Here is an 18,069-nt window from a genome sequence, read left to right on the forward strand (position 1 = left end):
AGTGTCAAGCATACAGATGCTACATGCCTGACCCCTGTTTTCCCAAGGAACTTGCAAGGGAGCTGCCTCTCCCTTCCCCAGCTGCAGGCTGCAGAATCAGGCTCAGAGTCCAGCAGGTACTCTGGAAGGATACCTGCCAAAGTGTGTAGCAGAGTACAAGGCTCGAACCATGGTCTGCCTGCCTCCACAACCATGCCTGCACACTTGCCACCATCCAGCCCTTCTTTGCTCCAGCCGGCAGGTCTGATCGCCACTGTGAACTCAAGTGACCCCACATAGCCTTTGTCTAGTATCTCAGAGCCATGCTGCCATCTGGCTCCCTTTGCTCCAGGAAGATAAGCCTCTCTGGTCGACTAGACACATTGGCCTTAGAAACCTTGAGTTACCAGAGTAAGGACAACTGGCTGGCTGGGCATGGTTGGGGCATCCAGCCCAGATAAGACCTCGCCACGGCTGGACAAGCTCTCAGTGACGTAAGACTTTGCGTAAGCAGGAGATTGGAAAAATACATTATTAAAATATTTATTTATATTCTTACAGGTATTGACATAAAACGTGGGGGGATGGAGAGGTTCCCAAGAGAGATAAGACCCAGTGGGACTTTCTGTGCCTGGCTTTTAAATACATGGTTGTTACATAAATTAAACAAATATTAATAATAAATTTAAAAACTGCAAGTGTCAGCTGGAAGCAACTATACTTTCAATAGCTAATATGTGAAACTAGGAATGATGGTGGAATTTAAAAACCGAAAAAGCAAGCGAACACATAAACAAGCAAATATAAACTCATTTTGCTCTTGGACTAGACGGATGTAAATTTAAGACTGATGCAAACTGTGTCTTAGGAGGCAGGGGCAAGCAGAATGAAATGGGTAAGGGCTTCAAGTGTTTGGTCTAAACTTGCGCTAGGAGAAAAGAAAGCTCTGCAGCACATGTGACAGAGTCCTGACATGTATTATAACCCTGCATGGTGGGCACATGGTGGCTTATTGTGCTGTCTCCGTACTTTCTGCATTTTATTTTCCTTTTCATGATTAAAGCAAAACAAATGAACGCATCCCTGACGCCAATCAATTTACACTTCACAGAGCTTATTACGAAAATAACCTTGAAAGCAAGACAAAGCAGGGTTTATTGTGCATGTTTCACATTCAGGGAATTAGATGTTTGCAGGGAGGGTCGGGAGGGGTCTTGCTAATCAAGGACAGACACACATAGTGGCAGCGTGATAGAGCTGGCACTTCATCAGTTGCTTGGTTGAGGCCTCCTTGGACTGCATTCACCTTGACTTTGAAGACAAAACTGTCCCTCTGGCAGAAAAAAAATTACTGTGGGGTTTGGATTGGGCCAAGGAGTGAGGCAGCACTGAGACCTTCCTGCTCTCCAGCTTCTCGGAGAGACCGCCTGCCTTCACGCCGTCCCCTTCCCACCAAGGAGCCTCGACATCGCTGGCTCAGTAAACGCTTCCTGGAGCCTGAGTGTGAGGCTGGGACTGCTGGGCAGTGCCCTGCAGCACCCTGCTTCAGATTCACACCGGCCCATTCTCTCTGGGACACTCCTTGCCTAGCCCATTTTTGTGAGTCGTGGGGCTTTCCTCCTTCCTGAGACAGAGCGTGGACTGTGAGGTGAGGCAGGACAGTGCAGTGGTTAAGGATCCAGGGGGATGGACCCCGCTCTGCGCTCCACCTCTGCGAACCTCTGTGTCCTCGCCTGTGGGGTGAAAGTGGTAAGACTCTGAGGACAACAATTTTTGTTTGTTTCCCTTACCGAGCCTTTCTTACCCCTTTTCCTGGAAGCATGGTGCCCGTATCCACTCCAGAACCATTTCTCCACTTCTCACTGTGATTTGGGCAGCACTGTCTGTCTGATGCACTCGCCTCCCACCACAGAAGTGGTGACATCACATGAGCCAGGCAACCAGATTTCTTTCCTGGGATTGATGGGGACGTTAGGAAAAGGGTGTGTGTCTCTCTCTGAGACCACAGGCACGAAGGGCCATCCGAGCCTGTGGCTGCCAAGGTCCATACCCAACTCCCCCTCTAAGAAAAACTGACCCTAGAATACAGCTGACACAGAACAAAGTTGAGCAGAGAGACAGAGAAGACAGAGTTCTCAGCACATCATCTAAGCTCCTGGATTCTGCTGGGGCTGAAGTCAGCACATCTATTGGATAAATTCCATTTTTTCCAGTAGCAACTGTGATTTGAGTTTCTGTCACTTATATCCAAGAGTCCAGACTCACACATCCTCCAGAAAATGCTTTGGAAAGCTGCTGTGAAGATTAAACAAGTACTGTTTAACCATATGTTTAATGTTTCTAAGTGCTTAAGAACTGGTTGGGGGAGGTAATTATCGTTCACAAGACTACAGCGGGTTCTTGTCCCAGAAGGTAACTGTTATTGCTAACAGGACTCTAGTGGACTCTTGTCCCTTGCTTGGCTCTGCAGCTCAGCCTAGTGACCAGCCAGCAAAACCTCGACCACTGCCTGCTTATGCAACCAGGGCTCTCTCACCTGGCCCCTGTGGCCCCCTCTTCCTGGAAAAACGTTTCCCCATCCCCTCCCTGTCTTTACCTTACTGATCCTGTTCATCCTCTAAAACCCAACTAAACTGTCTCCCTTTCTGAACTGCTTTCACTGGGCTGAGAGGCATTCTCTCCTCTGAGCTCTCATATCCAAGGGACACATTTTATCGTGAACTCCATGGTGGCAGGGATGATGTGCTGTTTACCTCTGGGTCCCTGGAAGGTACTGCAAAGCCATACTGAGAAAGAAGCAAACCCCCGAAAACAAAAAGAACGAATAAGCACCAATGCTTACAAGAGGATGCTACCTTGGAGCACTCCCTTAAGGAGTAAGTGGGCACTGGATAAAGAAAGGCCGGAGGAGGTCATTCTTGGCTTTCCAAAACACCCTGTCCCTGCACCTTTTTCCATAGCTGATCTGTACGATGTTGCAGAATCAGTTCACCGATTTTAATTGGCTTCTGGTATTGCAGTCTGTGTACGCATCTGTCCCCTCCCAGTAAAACTGGGAGCTCTATAGGACAGCCACCATGTCTTATACCTGCTACTGGCCCCTTGTAATAGGCTCTGCAGCAGGAAATACAGTGCAGAGACTCTGGGCATGGGCTCTGAGATCAGAAAAGATCTGCTTTCAAATACTAGTTCTGCCGTTTACTCTCTCAGTGATTCTCCCCATTTATGAAATAAATCTCTGTGGGCCTTTCTTTCCTTTTCTCTACAGTGAGGGGTGAACACAAATTGTCTCATGGGATAAGAGCTATGATTAATCTATTTATCCAATAAATATATATCGAGTGCCTTCTGAATGTGTGCAGTTGAATATAAAGAGATACATAAAACAGATACCATCTTCAGCCTCACAGACCATCAGGTCTACTTAAGCACAGACTAAATAGGCCATTGCAAAGTGTAATCACTATAATAATGGAAAGGGATGGGGACATAATTCAGACGACGGGTTCTGCGGAGGCTGATCTGAAAAAGCAGCATTCAGGCTGAGAACTGGAGGATGAAGAAACAACACGGCATGTGCCAAGGCCGTGTGATGGGTGAGAGCACGAGACCGGGAGTGCGATAGGCTCCTTACATGCTCATGCGATTTCTGTGGAGCCTGGACCTGGGGCTCTGGAGCCAGCCTGCCTGAATTTAAACCCTGGCTCTGCCACTGCCCAGTGCATGGTATTAGGCAAGTTTCTCAACTTCTCTGGGCTTTGGTTTTCTCATCTGTACAATGGGGACAATAAAACACTGTCTTCAAAGGGCTATTGAAAGGAAGGAGGGGTTAATATGTGGAAAGCATTTAGAATAGGGCCTCGCATATCAAAAACTCTCTACTGTAACAGCCATTCCTATCCTGATTCTTTTGTTTTTCCCCTCAGGTATTTACATGAATACTATTAGGAGGGAGAAGGCAAAAATCTTGCCTGAAGAAGACATGGCTGGACTAGGAACTGAAAAAGAGTAACGGGAAGTTATGGGAGGTTGTCTCATAAAATGCCAGGCAACTCGGCTTGCCCCTCTGTAAATAGCGCACTCCTGTGTCACATTTCATGGTGCCAGTCGTGCTCCCGAGACGCCTCCGGGGGACTCTCTGGCCTGCCAGTGGGTATCTGGATTTGGACAAGGTTACCGAGATTCCTGGAAGAAAGTATAACTCCAAGACAGCGTATTATTTTAAAAATTCACAGGATTAAAGCAAAAACAAACAAATTAAAAAAACAACAACTCTAGGGATCACCTCAGCTTTTTTCCCCTCTTTTAAAAAGATGCTTTTGTTGATTTAATATCCATCTCGAAGCCAGCAAAATTGCTGCTTATTTAGCCTGCAGTTTCTGAGGGCCTTCCTTGCCTCTGTGTTCTCTCTCCCTGTTGCAAGCCATAGATAGGATTAAGAACAATCTATTCATGGTCTGAAATGACTTCACACATTGAAGGAGCGATTTGTGGGGGCAGGACTGTGATAAGGAGGAGAGGAGTGGGAGAAGGTCGTGGGAGTCAGGCACGCGGCTCGTCCCCCGCTAACCTCTCCACAAGCGAGACAGCTCCCCAGCCTTCCTTGCTGGTATGAATCTGTGAAGGTTTCCCAGAAAGAAATAGTAACTTCTCCTTTTTCTGGCATGGATGCCTGATGAAACTCCCTGAAAACAGGGCCTCTCCCTCCCCTTCATGCTGGCCTCACACATGCTAATGCAAATGAGTCCTGACCCAGCCAGGGGTCTATGGGAAGGCTGCCAGGAGCTTTAGAACAAACACGAAAAGAATGTTATTTCATTTCTGGCATCCTGGGGAAAGAGGGACAGAGAGAGGGAAGTTGGGCAGTAAGGGGGTGGAGGGAGAAAATGAATATGAATGCTGGCTGCTGTAAGGCTGGAGCAAATGGAAAGGATGGGAGGAAATTGATAGGAAGAAAGGACCTACTAGGTGCCAGAAATTGACATATAGAATACTTTTTAAAAATTTCACGTGCACTGGAGTAGAATTTATTACTCCCACATTTTGGATGCAGGAAAAAGCTTGGTCTCAAAAAATTAGGTTGTTTCTTTCCCCCGCAATAGGTTACCCAACTACTAAGTGGTAGTCAGGACCTGAAACCAGGTTGGTTGCCTTTGATAGATCCCAAAGAAAACTGTGAGCACAGCATCCTGTGACCACATCCTGTGACTCTCTTCTGCTACTTCCTCCTCTACGCCCCCCTCTGCTGTTGTTCCAATAGCAGATTCCTTACCTCTTACCGGGATTACTTTATGAGCCCCCTACATCTCCCTACTCCAACCCGTGCACCACAGAGATCATTCTAAAACCCAGACTGTGTATGACCTGCTCATTACTGGTCGAAATGAATTAATAGTTCGTTGGTCTGCATATATATTTATATATAAATCTTGCAAGTCCTGCTTCCCCATCCTCATACACTATATATTTCCTGGGCTTTCTGCTGTTCCCTTATGTGTTGTTCCTTCAACTTCCCACCTCCTGGTCCTTATTTCAGCTGTTGCCTCTGCCTGTGATGCAGCAACTTCCCTGATCCTAAAAGGTCAATGGTATCCATTCTTCCAGACCCAGCATTTGTACCTCCCCCAAGTTACACCGGCTGTTAGACATTAGAGTCCCCTCAGAACTTCCATGCCTTCATTATGGGGCAAGTTACCCTGTACCCCAGGATAGTTAGCTGCTTACAAGTTTATCCCCAACACTGGGCACAGCTCTTTCAATCTGAGCCAGCCATAAGATTTCCAATTTCAGCCACACCACTGCCTACGCAAGGAATGCAGAAGAATTTACAAGTGTGGACTCTAGAGCCAGGTATCTTGTGTTAGACTCCTGGTTCTTCCATTGGCTGATCACGTGACCTTGGATACGTCAGTTAGCTTTTCTGTCTGTGTTTCTTTATGTATAAAAATGGGGATACTATAGTACAATATCTACCTTAGAGGGTACCATATTGTAAAGGTTCAACGTGTTAGTGGACATAAAAATCCTGACACATTACGTGGCAGGTAGTACAGCTTGATAAACGGTCGATTGTAATTGTGAGAGGCAGGCAGGGGCATGTCAGTGTTAGGTCCTCGGCCAACAGCCACAGCTGTTTATGTGAAGGACTGACCCCATCCATTCAACCTGCAATCCCTATTACTGACCTTTGGTGTTTGCTGGATTGAGTACCTACAAAAACCAGGCCATGTGACAGGGATTCACGGATTTCTAAAACGTGGTTTCTAAAACCGGAACTACTCTGACGACTTACAATCTTAGTTCTCTATGATCACGAGCACTATATTAGAGCTGGGTTCAAGGAAAGTATAAGAACAAAAGAATGAGGGGAGGTACCTTTTCTTATGTTAAATGTTTGGGGAAAACAATCCTGAATTTGCCACATCTCAGGTCCAAAGGGCTCCTGGGAGGTGCTTGGAGAGAACAGAGAAGCATGAGCCGTGGCATAGTGGGCATGAGTTCCCTTCATGGCCATCCCCGATAAACACCTACTAAGGAAACACATGTACTTGGTGTGTTCTTGATATTGAATGCCTACTGTGTGCTGGACATGTCATGCCCGGGAGCTCTGCACGTGTTAACTACTCTCTCTGTATTTGTTTCACAACAAAACTCTAACAGAGGAAGTATCAATATCTTCACCTCACAGATCTGAAAGCAGAGACCCAAGGAAAATAAGTATCTTTTACAGCCAGAAGGTGCCTAACGTTTGAATTGACTCCAGGACAGTCTGACTGAAAACCCTAGACTCTTGGGCTCTCGGACACCCAAGATCAGGGCACCTGTGTGATTAGATCTGGGACAAGAGAACAGCAGGCCGGCTGGAGTGGAGCCGGGAACGCTGGTTCAGCCCAGCTCTGACACTGGTTCCCTGAGCGCCCTAGGGCAGGCCCTGGGCCCTCTCTGACCTTCAGTTTCTCCTATAAAGACAGAAGGTTGGGGTCAGTCATGTCTGAGGCCTCCAGCTCTACAGTGCCATGATTCAAATTCGAAAGCAGAAGGGGGCTCTTGGTACATGGGGGAGTCTGCCTTTGGGAGAAAGGAGAACAGAGCAGGAAAAAGTCTCAGAAATATGGATTCTGTCTTGCCACATATCAGTGATAGTGGTTCCCTGCAGCCTGCTAACACCTCCCCAGGGATGACTTCAAGTCTACTAACAGCAACAGTCTCCTGCACAGATGGAGGTGGGAGTCAGGAGTGGGTAGGTGACAGCCGCTCAGTGTGCAGCGAGGGACCCACCACTAAGACAGTGGATGCAGGGAAAAGTGAGAGAAAGCAACTGAACCTCCGAAAGCGAAAACTCTTTGTCCATGGCGCCTGCTACATGGGCAGCAAAGCTGGGGACAGAGCCTAGTGTGGCTTGTGACCCTACTCGGGAACTCTCCACGTGCTGAGCGGTTTCTGTTCTTTTCCCCTAACAAGGTGACCTAAGGTAGAAGGTGGGGGTCAAGGCCTGCTGGTAAGAGCCTTGGCCTGGGTGTCAGGACCCCAATACGTTAATCCTGACTCTGTCCTGACTGTGAAGCCCCTGGGACTCTTGGAGCTTCGGCTTCCTCATCTGTACACTGGCGGAGTGGATCTAGATTAGAGATTCTAAATTAATGACATGCAGGCTAATTGTGAACTCCAAAATTGGCTTATGTGACCAACTTTACACTTGTTGCCTGAAAGTACTAATTAAGAGGTTTCACCTAAACGCCTAAACTTATGGCCTGGAAAAATGTTCAACACTGGGTCTACATTCCCCCATATTAATGATGAGCTGGAGCTAAGTATTCTTTGCTCCATTTCTAGCTTACCCCAGTTAAACGCCCTCCTCTAATTCCCTCCGGAAGACTGCGCAGTCGACCTGGCTGGGTTAGCAGTCCTTCCTTGATGTTGCCCCAGCCCCTGACTTTCCCATCAGAGCATGAAGTGAACCGTCATACACCTGCCTGGGCTGTGAGCAGCATGGGGGCAGAGACCTTGTCTGGCACCATTAGTTCCCTTTTTATTGAATTTATTGGGGTGACACTGGTTAATAGAATTACACAGGTTTCAGGTGTCCAATTCTATTATACATCAAATACATCTATATCTATACTGTGTGCTCACCACCCCAAGTCAAGTCTTCTTCCATCACCACTTATCTCCCTTTACTCATTAGTTCTGAATCCCAAGTACCTAGTGTGAGGCACATTGTAGATGCCCACCCAGTATGTCCTTTTCCTGAGCACTCTGCACTGCAGTCAGTTAACTAAGAATAGGAAAAGCTGTTTCTGATGTTTCCAGAACTGGGCTTAGCCCATGCCGCTCCACTTTGGCCCAGCATATGCCCGACTCCCATGGGAAGGGCACCATTCATTGGCTCCCCAAATGTGTGAAGACCCAGCCTAAGATTTGAGGTGCCACCACAAAACACAGATTCAATACAGGCTGCCCATCCTCAGAAGCCTTTGCTGGCTCCGCATTGCCTGCACGATCAAGTCCAGCCCCTCCACCCGGCATTCAAGGCTTAGCTCTCCAGAATGGCCCCAGCTCCCGTCCCTCCACCCTGCACGAGTTCACATGAGCAGCCTGTGCCCTGTCCCTCCGGAACCCTGGCTGGCGTCCCATTCCTGGATGAAATCCTGACACAGTCTGAGGAAAGAAAAAGCCCGCCTGAGAGTCCCCAGCAGGTTTTAGGAGCCTCACTGTCTGTCGGCTGAAAAACAGGGTTATTTTTCCTCTACGAGTCTCTCTTGGCTTGGGACGCACAGCTGTGTTTGCTTCTGGCTTGAGGACAGCTCTTCCCCTCTCTAGGGCCCCAACTGTGCACTTTGGAGAGGTCAGCATGACCTGATGCTAGATGGAATTGAGTCTTAAGTGGCTAGGCTGCCCCCTTTACCTTCACCCCCTGACCAATAAGACAGGGCACCACAGCTGGGGAAAATGCACATTTCACCTGGATTTGGGGACATCAGAGGCCCTTGCCGAGCTCCAGGACCCTTGGCCACACCCAACGGGCTGTTCACCCCAGAGTCAAATTATACACCCAGACCTTTGTACTGAGGCTGGGGTGAAAGCAGGGAACAAGGGGAGTAAAGATGCACAGGAGGATGGAAGAAGAAAGGACCAGGGACCCAGCAAGACGAAGACTGAGAAGTGGTGAAGTGATAAGACAAGGAGACGGAGGCAGATGCAAAGAGAGCAGGTGGACCCAAGACAGATAGGATGCAGAGTGGCACAGAGAGGGGGAGCCTCCAAGAGCAAGACAGAGGACAAGAAAGTAAAGGGGAAGAAAGAGAGGGGGGAAAGAGAAAAGAGTCAGACAGAAACAATAACAAAAAATAAACAAAAGGGGAAATAAAAGGAGGATGTTGAGAAAATGGGGGTGGAGGAAGGAAGGAAGGAAGGAAGGAAGGAAGGAAGGAAGGAAGGAAGGAAGGAAGGACGGACGAGCAGGGAGGGAGCACTGAAGGGAAATGGGACTGACAAAGAAAAAGCCAGCAGGGAGCAGGGCAGGAATCGTCAGGCCCATGCTGGCTCCTTTCCCTGCTGTGTCCTGGATCAACCTTGGCCTCGGCCTCAGCTCACATGGACCCAGAGGCTGCAGCCCAGGATCCCTGGTCAGCACGGAAGGCTTCCTCTGAGCACATCTCCTTTCTCCCGGGAGCTGAAAGTCCCTTCCGAAGCTGGTCCGGTGACATCAGGGACTTGGCTCAGGAGGCCCACTAAGCAGATGGGGGTCACAAAACTGCAGAGGGGATAAGTAGTGTGCTTTGAGCTGAATGAAGCTCTTCCACCCAAGGCAACCCCCTGTCTCTGTCATTGCCAGGGGCCTGAGGCCATCTTCTTTCTTCCATTATCTCTTGAGATGCACAGACTCTGAAATCATGAACTGGCCCTTTGGGATGGTCCCATTCCATCCCTCTCCCACAAATGGAGAACTGGAGGCCTCCTATGGGGACACTCCTTGCCCAAGGCCATGTAGCTGCTTTGGGCCAGAGGCAGCGTAACCCGAAGGTCTCAGCCTCCCATCATCTGGGCAAGCTCTTTCAAAACCCAGCCCTGGAGGGCTCCTGATGACTTTCACGCTGTTTCCAGTAAATTCTGTGCTGATTTTTGGCATGAAGAGAGGAAATGAAGAGGGTAGGGTAGGAATGTAAATAAAGGGAAACTTTGAGATTTCATCTAATATATAATTACAAAATCCATGGTGGTGGCCCTGGCTGCTTTTGCACTGTGCTGCCCAGGCTGTGCCTGGGCGCGAGCAGGGTGTCCTGAGGGTGATGAGGAACCCAGCAATGCTCCATCCATGGCTCCAAGGCCCCTGGGCTTTTGGAATAGCAGCTTTGGGCCAGGAGCCTGGACTTATTTGCAGAAACACATGGCAGTTTGGGAAGCTACTCAGCAGATGAGAGCCGGGGATGCTGGGCACCTCAGAAACAGCATTGGGAGGATATCCCTGGGACAAGCAGGGGGCGGAGCGGGGCGGGGGGGTAGGCTTGCATAGACTCAGGCTGTAACTATGTGGCACTTGCCAGGACTGTTGGGCTTGACTTGCTGTCCCACTGCGATGCTGTGAGCATATCGGTGTCAACAGCGGCAGCCCCAGACTAGGTAAAGGGTGTATTCCCGGAGAGTCCTGACAGTAGTTACTCCTCCTCCCACCACATACGAAGTGCTGAGGAGTTAGACACTATCTTGTGCTCTTTGCACGTTTCAGAACTTTGAAGCCTCACCATCTCATAAAATAAGGCCAGGTATGATTCCATTTTACAGAGGGAAAAACTGAAACTCAAGAGAGGTTAAGAAATTCATCCAAGGCCACACAGTGGGTGGATGTTGAAGCCGAGGTCTGATTTCAAAGGCCTAATTAAACAATATGTACGTGTGGTGGGGAGTGGGGGAGGGGCATGTTGATCTAAACATTTCTTGCCCTCTGGGTGTTGGTCTCTGACAGCATGACCACCATAACCCTTCATGGGCTCATGACCTGATGAAGAAGTCAAACTCCACTCTTGTGTGCTCTCCAGTTTAATCTTTGTAACAATTTAGCGGAGTGAAATTCATTATCTCCATTTTGAGGATGCAATTGATTAGTTCCATTTTATAGATGAAGAGGTGAGGCGTGAAGTACCTTCCCTGCAGATCTGCGGGCTCCGGTCTCGGTCTTCCTGCCCCTAAAGTTACTTTTCTTCCCACTGCAAACAGAGTTGCTTACAGATAGAAGGCCCTCTTTCAGTCTTCATTCATCCCTTACCAGGTACTTCTAACAACTCCTTCCACGTCAGTGAACAGGACAGAGACAGCGTGTAGGGGGAGGGGCGGAGAGGGTGGGTGTAAGAGTCAGCTTGGGTATAAATCTCAGCTCTATCTCCTCCTGCCATGTAACTTTGGGTGAAATGTTTGCTCCATCAAGCCCCAGTTTCTCACTTGTGAAACAGGAGATGATGATGATGATGATGTTGATGATGATGATGATGATGATGATGGTGTTGATGACGCCCCAAGATCCATAGTTATGGTGATGATTAAGTGAGATAGCACATGTAACCTACTCCACAAGTTTCCTGGCATGTCGTGAATGCTCAAGAAATCGATTATCATGACCGTTACTATTATCCAGGAAGTACTGGGGCACAGAGACTTGAGACTTTGCTGTGGAGTCTGCATCCCTCCCTCTGTGTGCGAGTCTTAGAACTCGGAGTTTAACATTTCTGTTCCACAGATGAGAACACCAAGGCCAGAGGAAGGGGCGGAACTGCTGTCAGGTCTCACTGGGAGCAAGGGTAGGAACTGTTGCCTGACCCCTGACCCCTGACCCCAGGCTCTTTCTTCACAATGCCTTCCCAACTCCAGGGCCTTGGTATTCTGTTCACCCCTTTCCTCCAACTCCACCCACCCCTGCTAAAAGGTGCGTCTGCCTTGAGCCTCCGGTCCCACCACGGGTACTGGCACGAGGCTCCAGTACCCAGGCTCCCTTGGCATTCCTTGCACAGAGCTGAGGCCAGGGAGGTGAGGGCGGGCCTGGGGCAAGCCTCTGAATGTGTGGGAATGAGCCCCCCACCCCAGGAATCAGGCCTGGCTGCCACTGTGTGTTTGCTCAGGACCCTTTGGCAGTCATCCATGATTAGAGAAAGGCAAGGCAGCCAAGACAAGACAGAGGCTAATTACCTCGGGTAATAGGAAATTGGGGAGCGGCAACAACAAGGGTGTCTAGGCCTCTGGCCAGGCGAGGGCAGGAACCACAAATGCCCAGCCTGGCCCGGCTCATCTCTGCTGAGGAGAGATTCCTTCTCAGGGTCACAGTCAGATTCCAACAGCCCAAGGGTGCAGGAGCTGCCACACTGTCAGACCTGCTGTGGACCCTCTCCCTCCGTTGCTCTTTGTTTGTTTTCATTCAAAAGCAAAACAAATGAAACAGACAAGAAAATTCAATTTAAACAGGGCTGAAGCGCTGATGTTTCTGCTTTGTTGCACCAGGGTGAGCTTAGGACAGAAAATCAGCCTTGACTTTCACTCTTCCAATTGGTCTCAGTCCTGTGGCGCTATGTAAAATTGCATGGATGGACGGGCTGTAAAAGCAATTTGCCTTTCTAGGTGGGGTGGAGAGAGGCAGTAGGGATGGAGAGGGGCCAGATTCAGAGAGAGAGAGAGAGCGCGTGCAAGAGAACAAAACTCAAAGAAGAAACAGCAGAGAAACTGAGACACACAGAAATAGAAACTAAGGGACTAACACATAGAAAGGCAAAGAAGGAATGACTGGGAGAATGGCAGGCAGGCAGAGATGGTATGCTATGCAGAAAACACACGGAGAGGGAATGAAAGGCAAGAAGAGACAGGTAGGGGTGCAGAAAGTCACAGGAGGGCAAAACCAAAGCGAGAGCAGTAGAAAAGTTAGAAAGGTGGGAGCCTGAGAGGAGGAGAAGAGAGCACATGAGAACAAATCTGATGCATTCATAGTTTCAGATAAAACTATGCATTCTAAGAACTCTCAAGTTGGGGGTCTATCTCATGCACCTGCATTTTGGAGATGCTGAAATTGCAAAACAAGGAGAAGAACGTTTAGTCCAAGGCCTCAGAGGCAGAAGTGGTGGAACTGGGATATGAACCCAGACTTCCTGCTTGAGAGACGGGTCCACCACAACTGTGACCCCCAAATCCTTCCATCACATTCCCTGGCAGCGTGGATGAGGGGTTTTGGTGCCCACCTGTCCTTAATGAAATCTCAGGGGTCTGGACCCATGCTGTCTTTTCATCCTAGTTCTTCCCAAAAGATCCTAGATGATCATTCTTTCCAGGGATAGTAGGACCTCAACCTGTCTCATAGGATAATGGTCCTTTAGGACTATCCTTGGAAGAAAGATAACCAGCAATTAAGTCAAGGAGAATGAGCAGAAAGAGGAAGGAAGTCACTAACTTCCCACAGGCCTCCTGTAAGCCAGGCAACCTGGTAAACCCTTGGTGGAGTTTTTCACATAATACTCTTCCCTATAACCTTATGAGATAAGAACAATCACCAGTTAGTCCTCTTTCAGCAGAAGCAGCAACTACTGCATAGAACAGTGGAAAATTACTTTCCCCAGGGCAGGTTAGGAGAAGGGGGAAGAATCAGGATTTGCCCCCAGCTCAGCTTGCTCTAGAAGCCTGTGCTCTTTCCTAACCCTCACCCTTTTGGCTCAAGGGGAATAAAACTAATTTTGGTAAGGAACAAGCAAGCGGAACATGAGAACCCCTAAGAACGGACACTGAAACTATTTTAAACTCGAGACCAAGTCGGTCAGACTTCAGGGGAGGACAGCCGCCAGTGGGATAAGAGATGGGTCCAAACAATACCTTGGCTCCTTGTCAGAGTGGCCCAGGTCCCAGGGCCATTAATCCAATCAATTTCAAAAAAGAAGGAAGTATTCAGAGTTAGGCGTGACACGCTCATCACAACCACATTGCCAGGACAGAAAAAGAAAGGATGATCCTACTTCAAGAGGTGGGAAGAGAGTAGGGGGTGCCCGTCAGTGAGAAAAAGTTGAGGGGAGGAAAGAATGTTCCTCATTTTTAAGGGATGGCAGGTGATTTGTCAGCTCTCAGTGTTAATTGCCTTTGGGGTGCCATAAAACATTTCACTGCTTTCTACATGATGTGCCTGTCGGATTCCAGCCTACCTAAAGCCAAGTCCCCACAATGTCACCCAGAAACGGGGCTTCCACTTGTGTCTCAGTTCCAGGCACCACATGCCAGGGCTCTGTCCCTCTCTGCTAAATACTCTCTCCCAGCAATTGGAGAATGAAGGGGGAGGGAGTTGAAATGAATTATTACCACAACAAGGGCAACGGGAGCAATAGTATTAATAGCTAACACATATGCTCCTACTGGGAACTCATCACCAGGCAGAAAGCTTTTGTGCATTATCTCATCAAAAGCCCTTGGGGTCCCAGTGAGCTGGCCATAGTGTTATCTACCTGCTCCCAGAGGAGCAAATGGAGGCTCAGAAGGTTGAGAGGCTTACTCAGCATCACACAGCTGATGGAATGCAGGGCAGAGATTTGAACCCAGGTCAACCTGCCTCCAGTCTACACCCTTAGCAACAGAGGAACCAAAGGCCCACCATCAGGAAATCTTTTAAAACTGCTGCTTTCTATATATAATCATAGTTGTTATTCGTTGGAGAGGAGTTTATAGCTCTTCATCTAGCCCCATACTTGTTTTTCATAGATGCAGTGATCCAAAAGCCCCAGCGGATGGTGTCAGCATTTGCTCCATAAGAAGCTATAGAGTCACACACACTCTCCAGATCTGGATCCTGACTCAGCCCTGAAGCAAATGCCACCCGCTCTGTGAAGTCTACCCAGATATCTCACTGAAATAGGTCTGACAGCCTATTGCATCTTGGGGATTCTGTGCCTGTCTCTAATTAATTTTTGTGATTCTGCATAAAATAAAACTTGGGCCCCCACATCCCTGAGACAGTCAGGGCAGAATCAAAGTTAGAGGCCCAGTTTTTAGCTCACAGCAATACGCCTGAGTTTGCTGCATGATGTGCTGGGTGTTACCAATCAGTCTGAATCTGTCAAGTGTTCACAGGAGCACCGTGGTCTTTAGAAAAGTCATGGTCTTCCAGAAGGAGTGAAGAGAGAATGTTTTGGTGGTAAGGAGGATTCACAGGTGCTGGAGGGACTCATACTTATTGGGCACATCCTCAGATACTGTGCTAGGATGTTCCTTGTTTATTTTCATGCAACTCTGCAACCTCAGATTTATTATTTCTTTTTAACTGAAGTTCATAGGGCTACAGCAACTTATCTAAAGGTCATTTATCTTAAAATGTCAAAGCCAGATTTGAATACACACTCTGTGGTGTTTCTTACCATAATTAGGTTACAAGTTATCTGAGCCTAGAACCTTTGTCTTAATCGCATTCACATTGACGTTTCCTGGCACAGTACCAAGACACTGGAAATCCTCAAAATATGTCTGCTGCATAAGTAAAGGAGTAGTGGGTAAGTCAATAAAAATGTAAATGAATGAAAGAATTGATGAACAAATAAGTGAAAGAATGATGGAGTATAAAAGGTATGAGTAGATGGATGGATGGATGGATGGATAAAAGGAAGAAGGAAGAAAGGGGTAGATGGTAGGATGAATGATTGGGTAGATGGATACATGAATGAATCATTAAGTGAATGAATAGAATAAAAGAAAAAAATGAGCTGAATGATTGTAAAAATTGTGATAATGCTCACCTTGTTAACAATGCAGCTTTCTAGGTTGGCAAGAGAGGTGTCTATAGTTTCATAATTAGGGTGCGTGAAAAAATCTGGTTTCTAGAACTTTGTATCACAGCTTGTGATGGTTGCGGCCACATGTGGCAACACTCATTGAGATGGGAAACAAAAAAATAAGTGCCTTTTCCCTCTGAGATGAGCAGATGAGTTTCAGAATGACATCCTTTTTCATCTCCAGAAGTTTGATGCAAAAACTCTAATGCTCTCTACAAAGGAGTGATAATGCTGCTATTTCTGAGGGTCTGGCTAAACCTGTTGCTAAAAATGTATCTGTATGTATATGTGTGTGTGTGTGTCTCTGTGTATATATGAATATATGCATGTATACAAATGTATATGGGTGTATATGTGTGTATGTGTGTATATATATCATGTATATATACTTCAGATATGCTAATATAATATTTTTCAGATGAGCTACCATGGAACTGAAAGTCAATAAACACAAGTAAACACAAGGCAGGCACACTGGTCACAAACCTCCTTGCTAACTTGCCATTTTCCCTCCTTGGGAAACAGATTCTTCATCAGCAGGAGGAATGATTTTCAGTTTCTGGCCTCCATGAGCCCTTCAGCACTCACCATGTATGATTCTGTGACTCATTATGGCCACACTTCTTCAATGGACACTTTTATAGCTTAGCATCTCAGGGTGCACACACAGGCTGGCATGTAGGACATTTGGTTGACCTGGACAGACCATTCATGCCTTGCCTCCCAGACTTAAAACCGTCCTATCTGCTTCACACTCCACATATACCCAGCATGTCTTACTTGTAGAGGCCGTCGGGCTCCAGACACTTGAAGATGACAGAGTAGATACTGACTTCAGGGACCTCTCCATGGCTTCGACCAGCTGCCACACAAGATGTGCCCAGGCCAGAGAGTAAGTCATCGGCAAAACTCAGGAACTCTCCTGGAGAGAGACAGAGAAAGATAAGCTCCCCAGTTCAGGCCTTGGTGAGTGGGTATTCTTGCCATTGTCCAGTCCCATCAGATGTCTGCATACCATTATTAGGAAAATTAGTGCAAAGAATAAGCACAAGATATGAAACTGACACAGATTAGTACACAACCCTGTGACTCTCTGTTCAAATTTATGCCTGAACTTTCTCAGCTATAAAGTGGGGATATTGATACCTACCTTTATACTATTTTATCAAGGCCTAATTGAGGTAAATTATTGGGTAATTGAAATGCATGAAAAGGCTAGAGTGGGAAATTGCTTTCTGTAAGTCCCTTCCTTTTTGGAATTGCATTTCCTGTATAATGAAGGAGTTGGACTAGGAATGTAAGATAGGTTTCATGTCACATGGTCACTCTAAGGCACTGGCCCTAAATTTATGGAGTGTTGTGTTGTGGTGGACAGAGACCTGGCCCTGCTAAGGAGGCAAGAATTCCATGACTGATTAGCAATGAAGGGGCATGGGACAGAAAGGGACTGGGGAAGAACAAGTGCCCTGGACATGGTGATTTTTAAGTCACCTAGTCATCAGATTTTAGAAAGCAGCTGAAGTTTACTAGAAATAGAAGTAATGCAGAATATTTGATAAAGACTAGAAAGAATGACTGAATATTTGGAATCCTGAGATCTCATCGTAGCTCTGTTAAGACTTTGCTGGATAGCTTCAGGCAACTAAATTCCTATCTCTGACCCATAGTTTTTTCCTCTGTAAAGTGGAGGTGCTAAAGTAACCATTAGGATTTTTGAAAAATAAAAAAAAATGTAGATGTGCATGAAGATTAAGTTATGAGGAAAAGCAAACTAGCAAGAATTTAGAAATTAAATGTTCAACAATATAGAAACAGCAATATCAATTATAGTTCAGTGATGTAATGGAATATTTTACAGCCCCTAAAAGTAATATTGTGGAATAATATGAGTTATATGAAAGGATATTCACGATATATTAAGTTTACAAACAGGTTACACTAATACAGAATAATCTAATTTGGGGTGGAAATTTTACATGAGTATCCATTTAGAGAGAGAAGGAAAAATACAGCAAATGCATAATAGCAGCTTTGTCTGGAAAGTGAGATAATGGGTACTTCTCTTATATTTTTGCTTATCTCTATTTTTTTAAAATTATCTACAATGAACATGTGTTGCTTTTGTTACAAGGGAAAAAAATCAATACAATTTACTTAAAAATAGATAGAGTAAATGAGTCAGACTAAATGGCCTCTGAGTTCCCTTCCAAATTCTAAAACTGGATGATTTCGGAGCCAAGCAGGCATGCGTGGTATTTTCTACCACACCGTACAAAACGACGGGAGGCCTCCACACAGCTGGGTCCTTGCTCTG

At 46.9% G+C, this 18,069-nt stretch overlaps 1 protein-coding gene across 2 annotated transcripts in view; it reads right to left on the bottom strand.

The window, feature by feature from the left end:
* ASTN2 (astrotactin 2) overlaps positions 1 to 18,069 on the bottom strand; it is an 821,211-nt gene that overhangs the window by 28,958 nt on the left and 774,184 nt on the right. For both annotated transcript variants that reach the window (XM_045840430.1, XM_045840429.1), the window contains exon 20: positions 16,536 to 16,677. In XM_045840430.1, coding sequence (XP_045696386.1) covers positions 16,536 to 16,677 — 142 coding nt within the window. The remainder of the gene's footprint in view (positions 1 to 16,535; positions 16,678 to 18,069) is intronic.

Source organism: Phyllostomus hastatus, unplaced genomic scaffold, assembly GCF_019186645.2.
Source record: "Phyllostomus hastatus isolate PE091 unplaced genomic scaffold, TTU_PhHast_1.1 phas_contig_34, whole genome shotgun sequence".
NCBI lineage: Eukaryota > Metazoa > Chordata > Mammalia > Chiroptera > Phyllostomidae > Phyllostomus > Phyllostomus hastatus.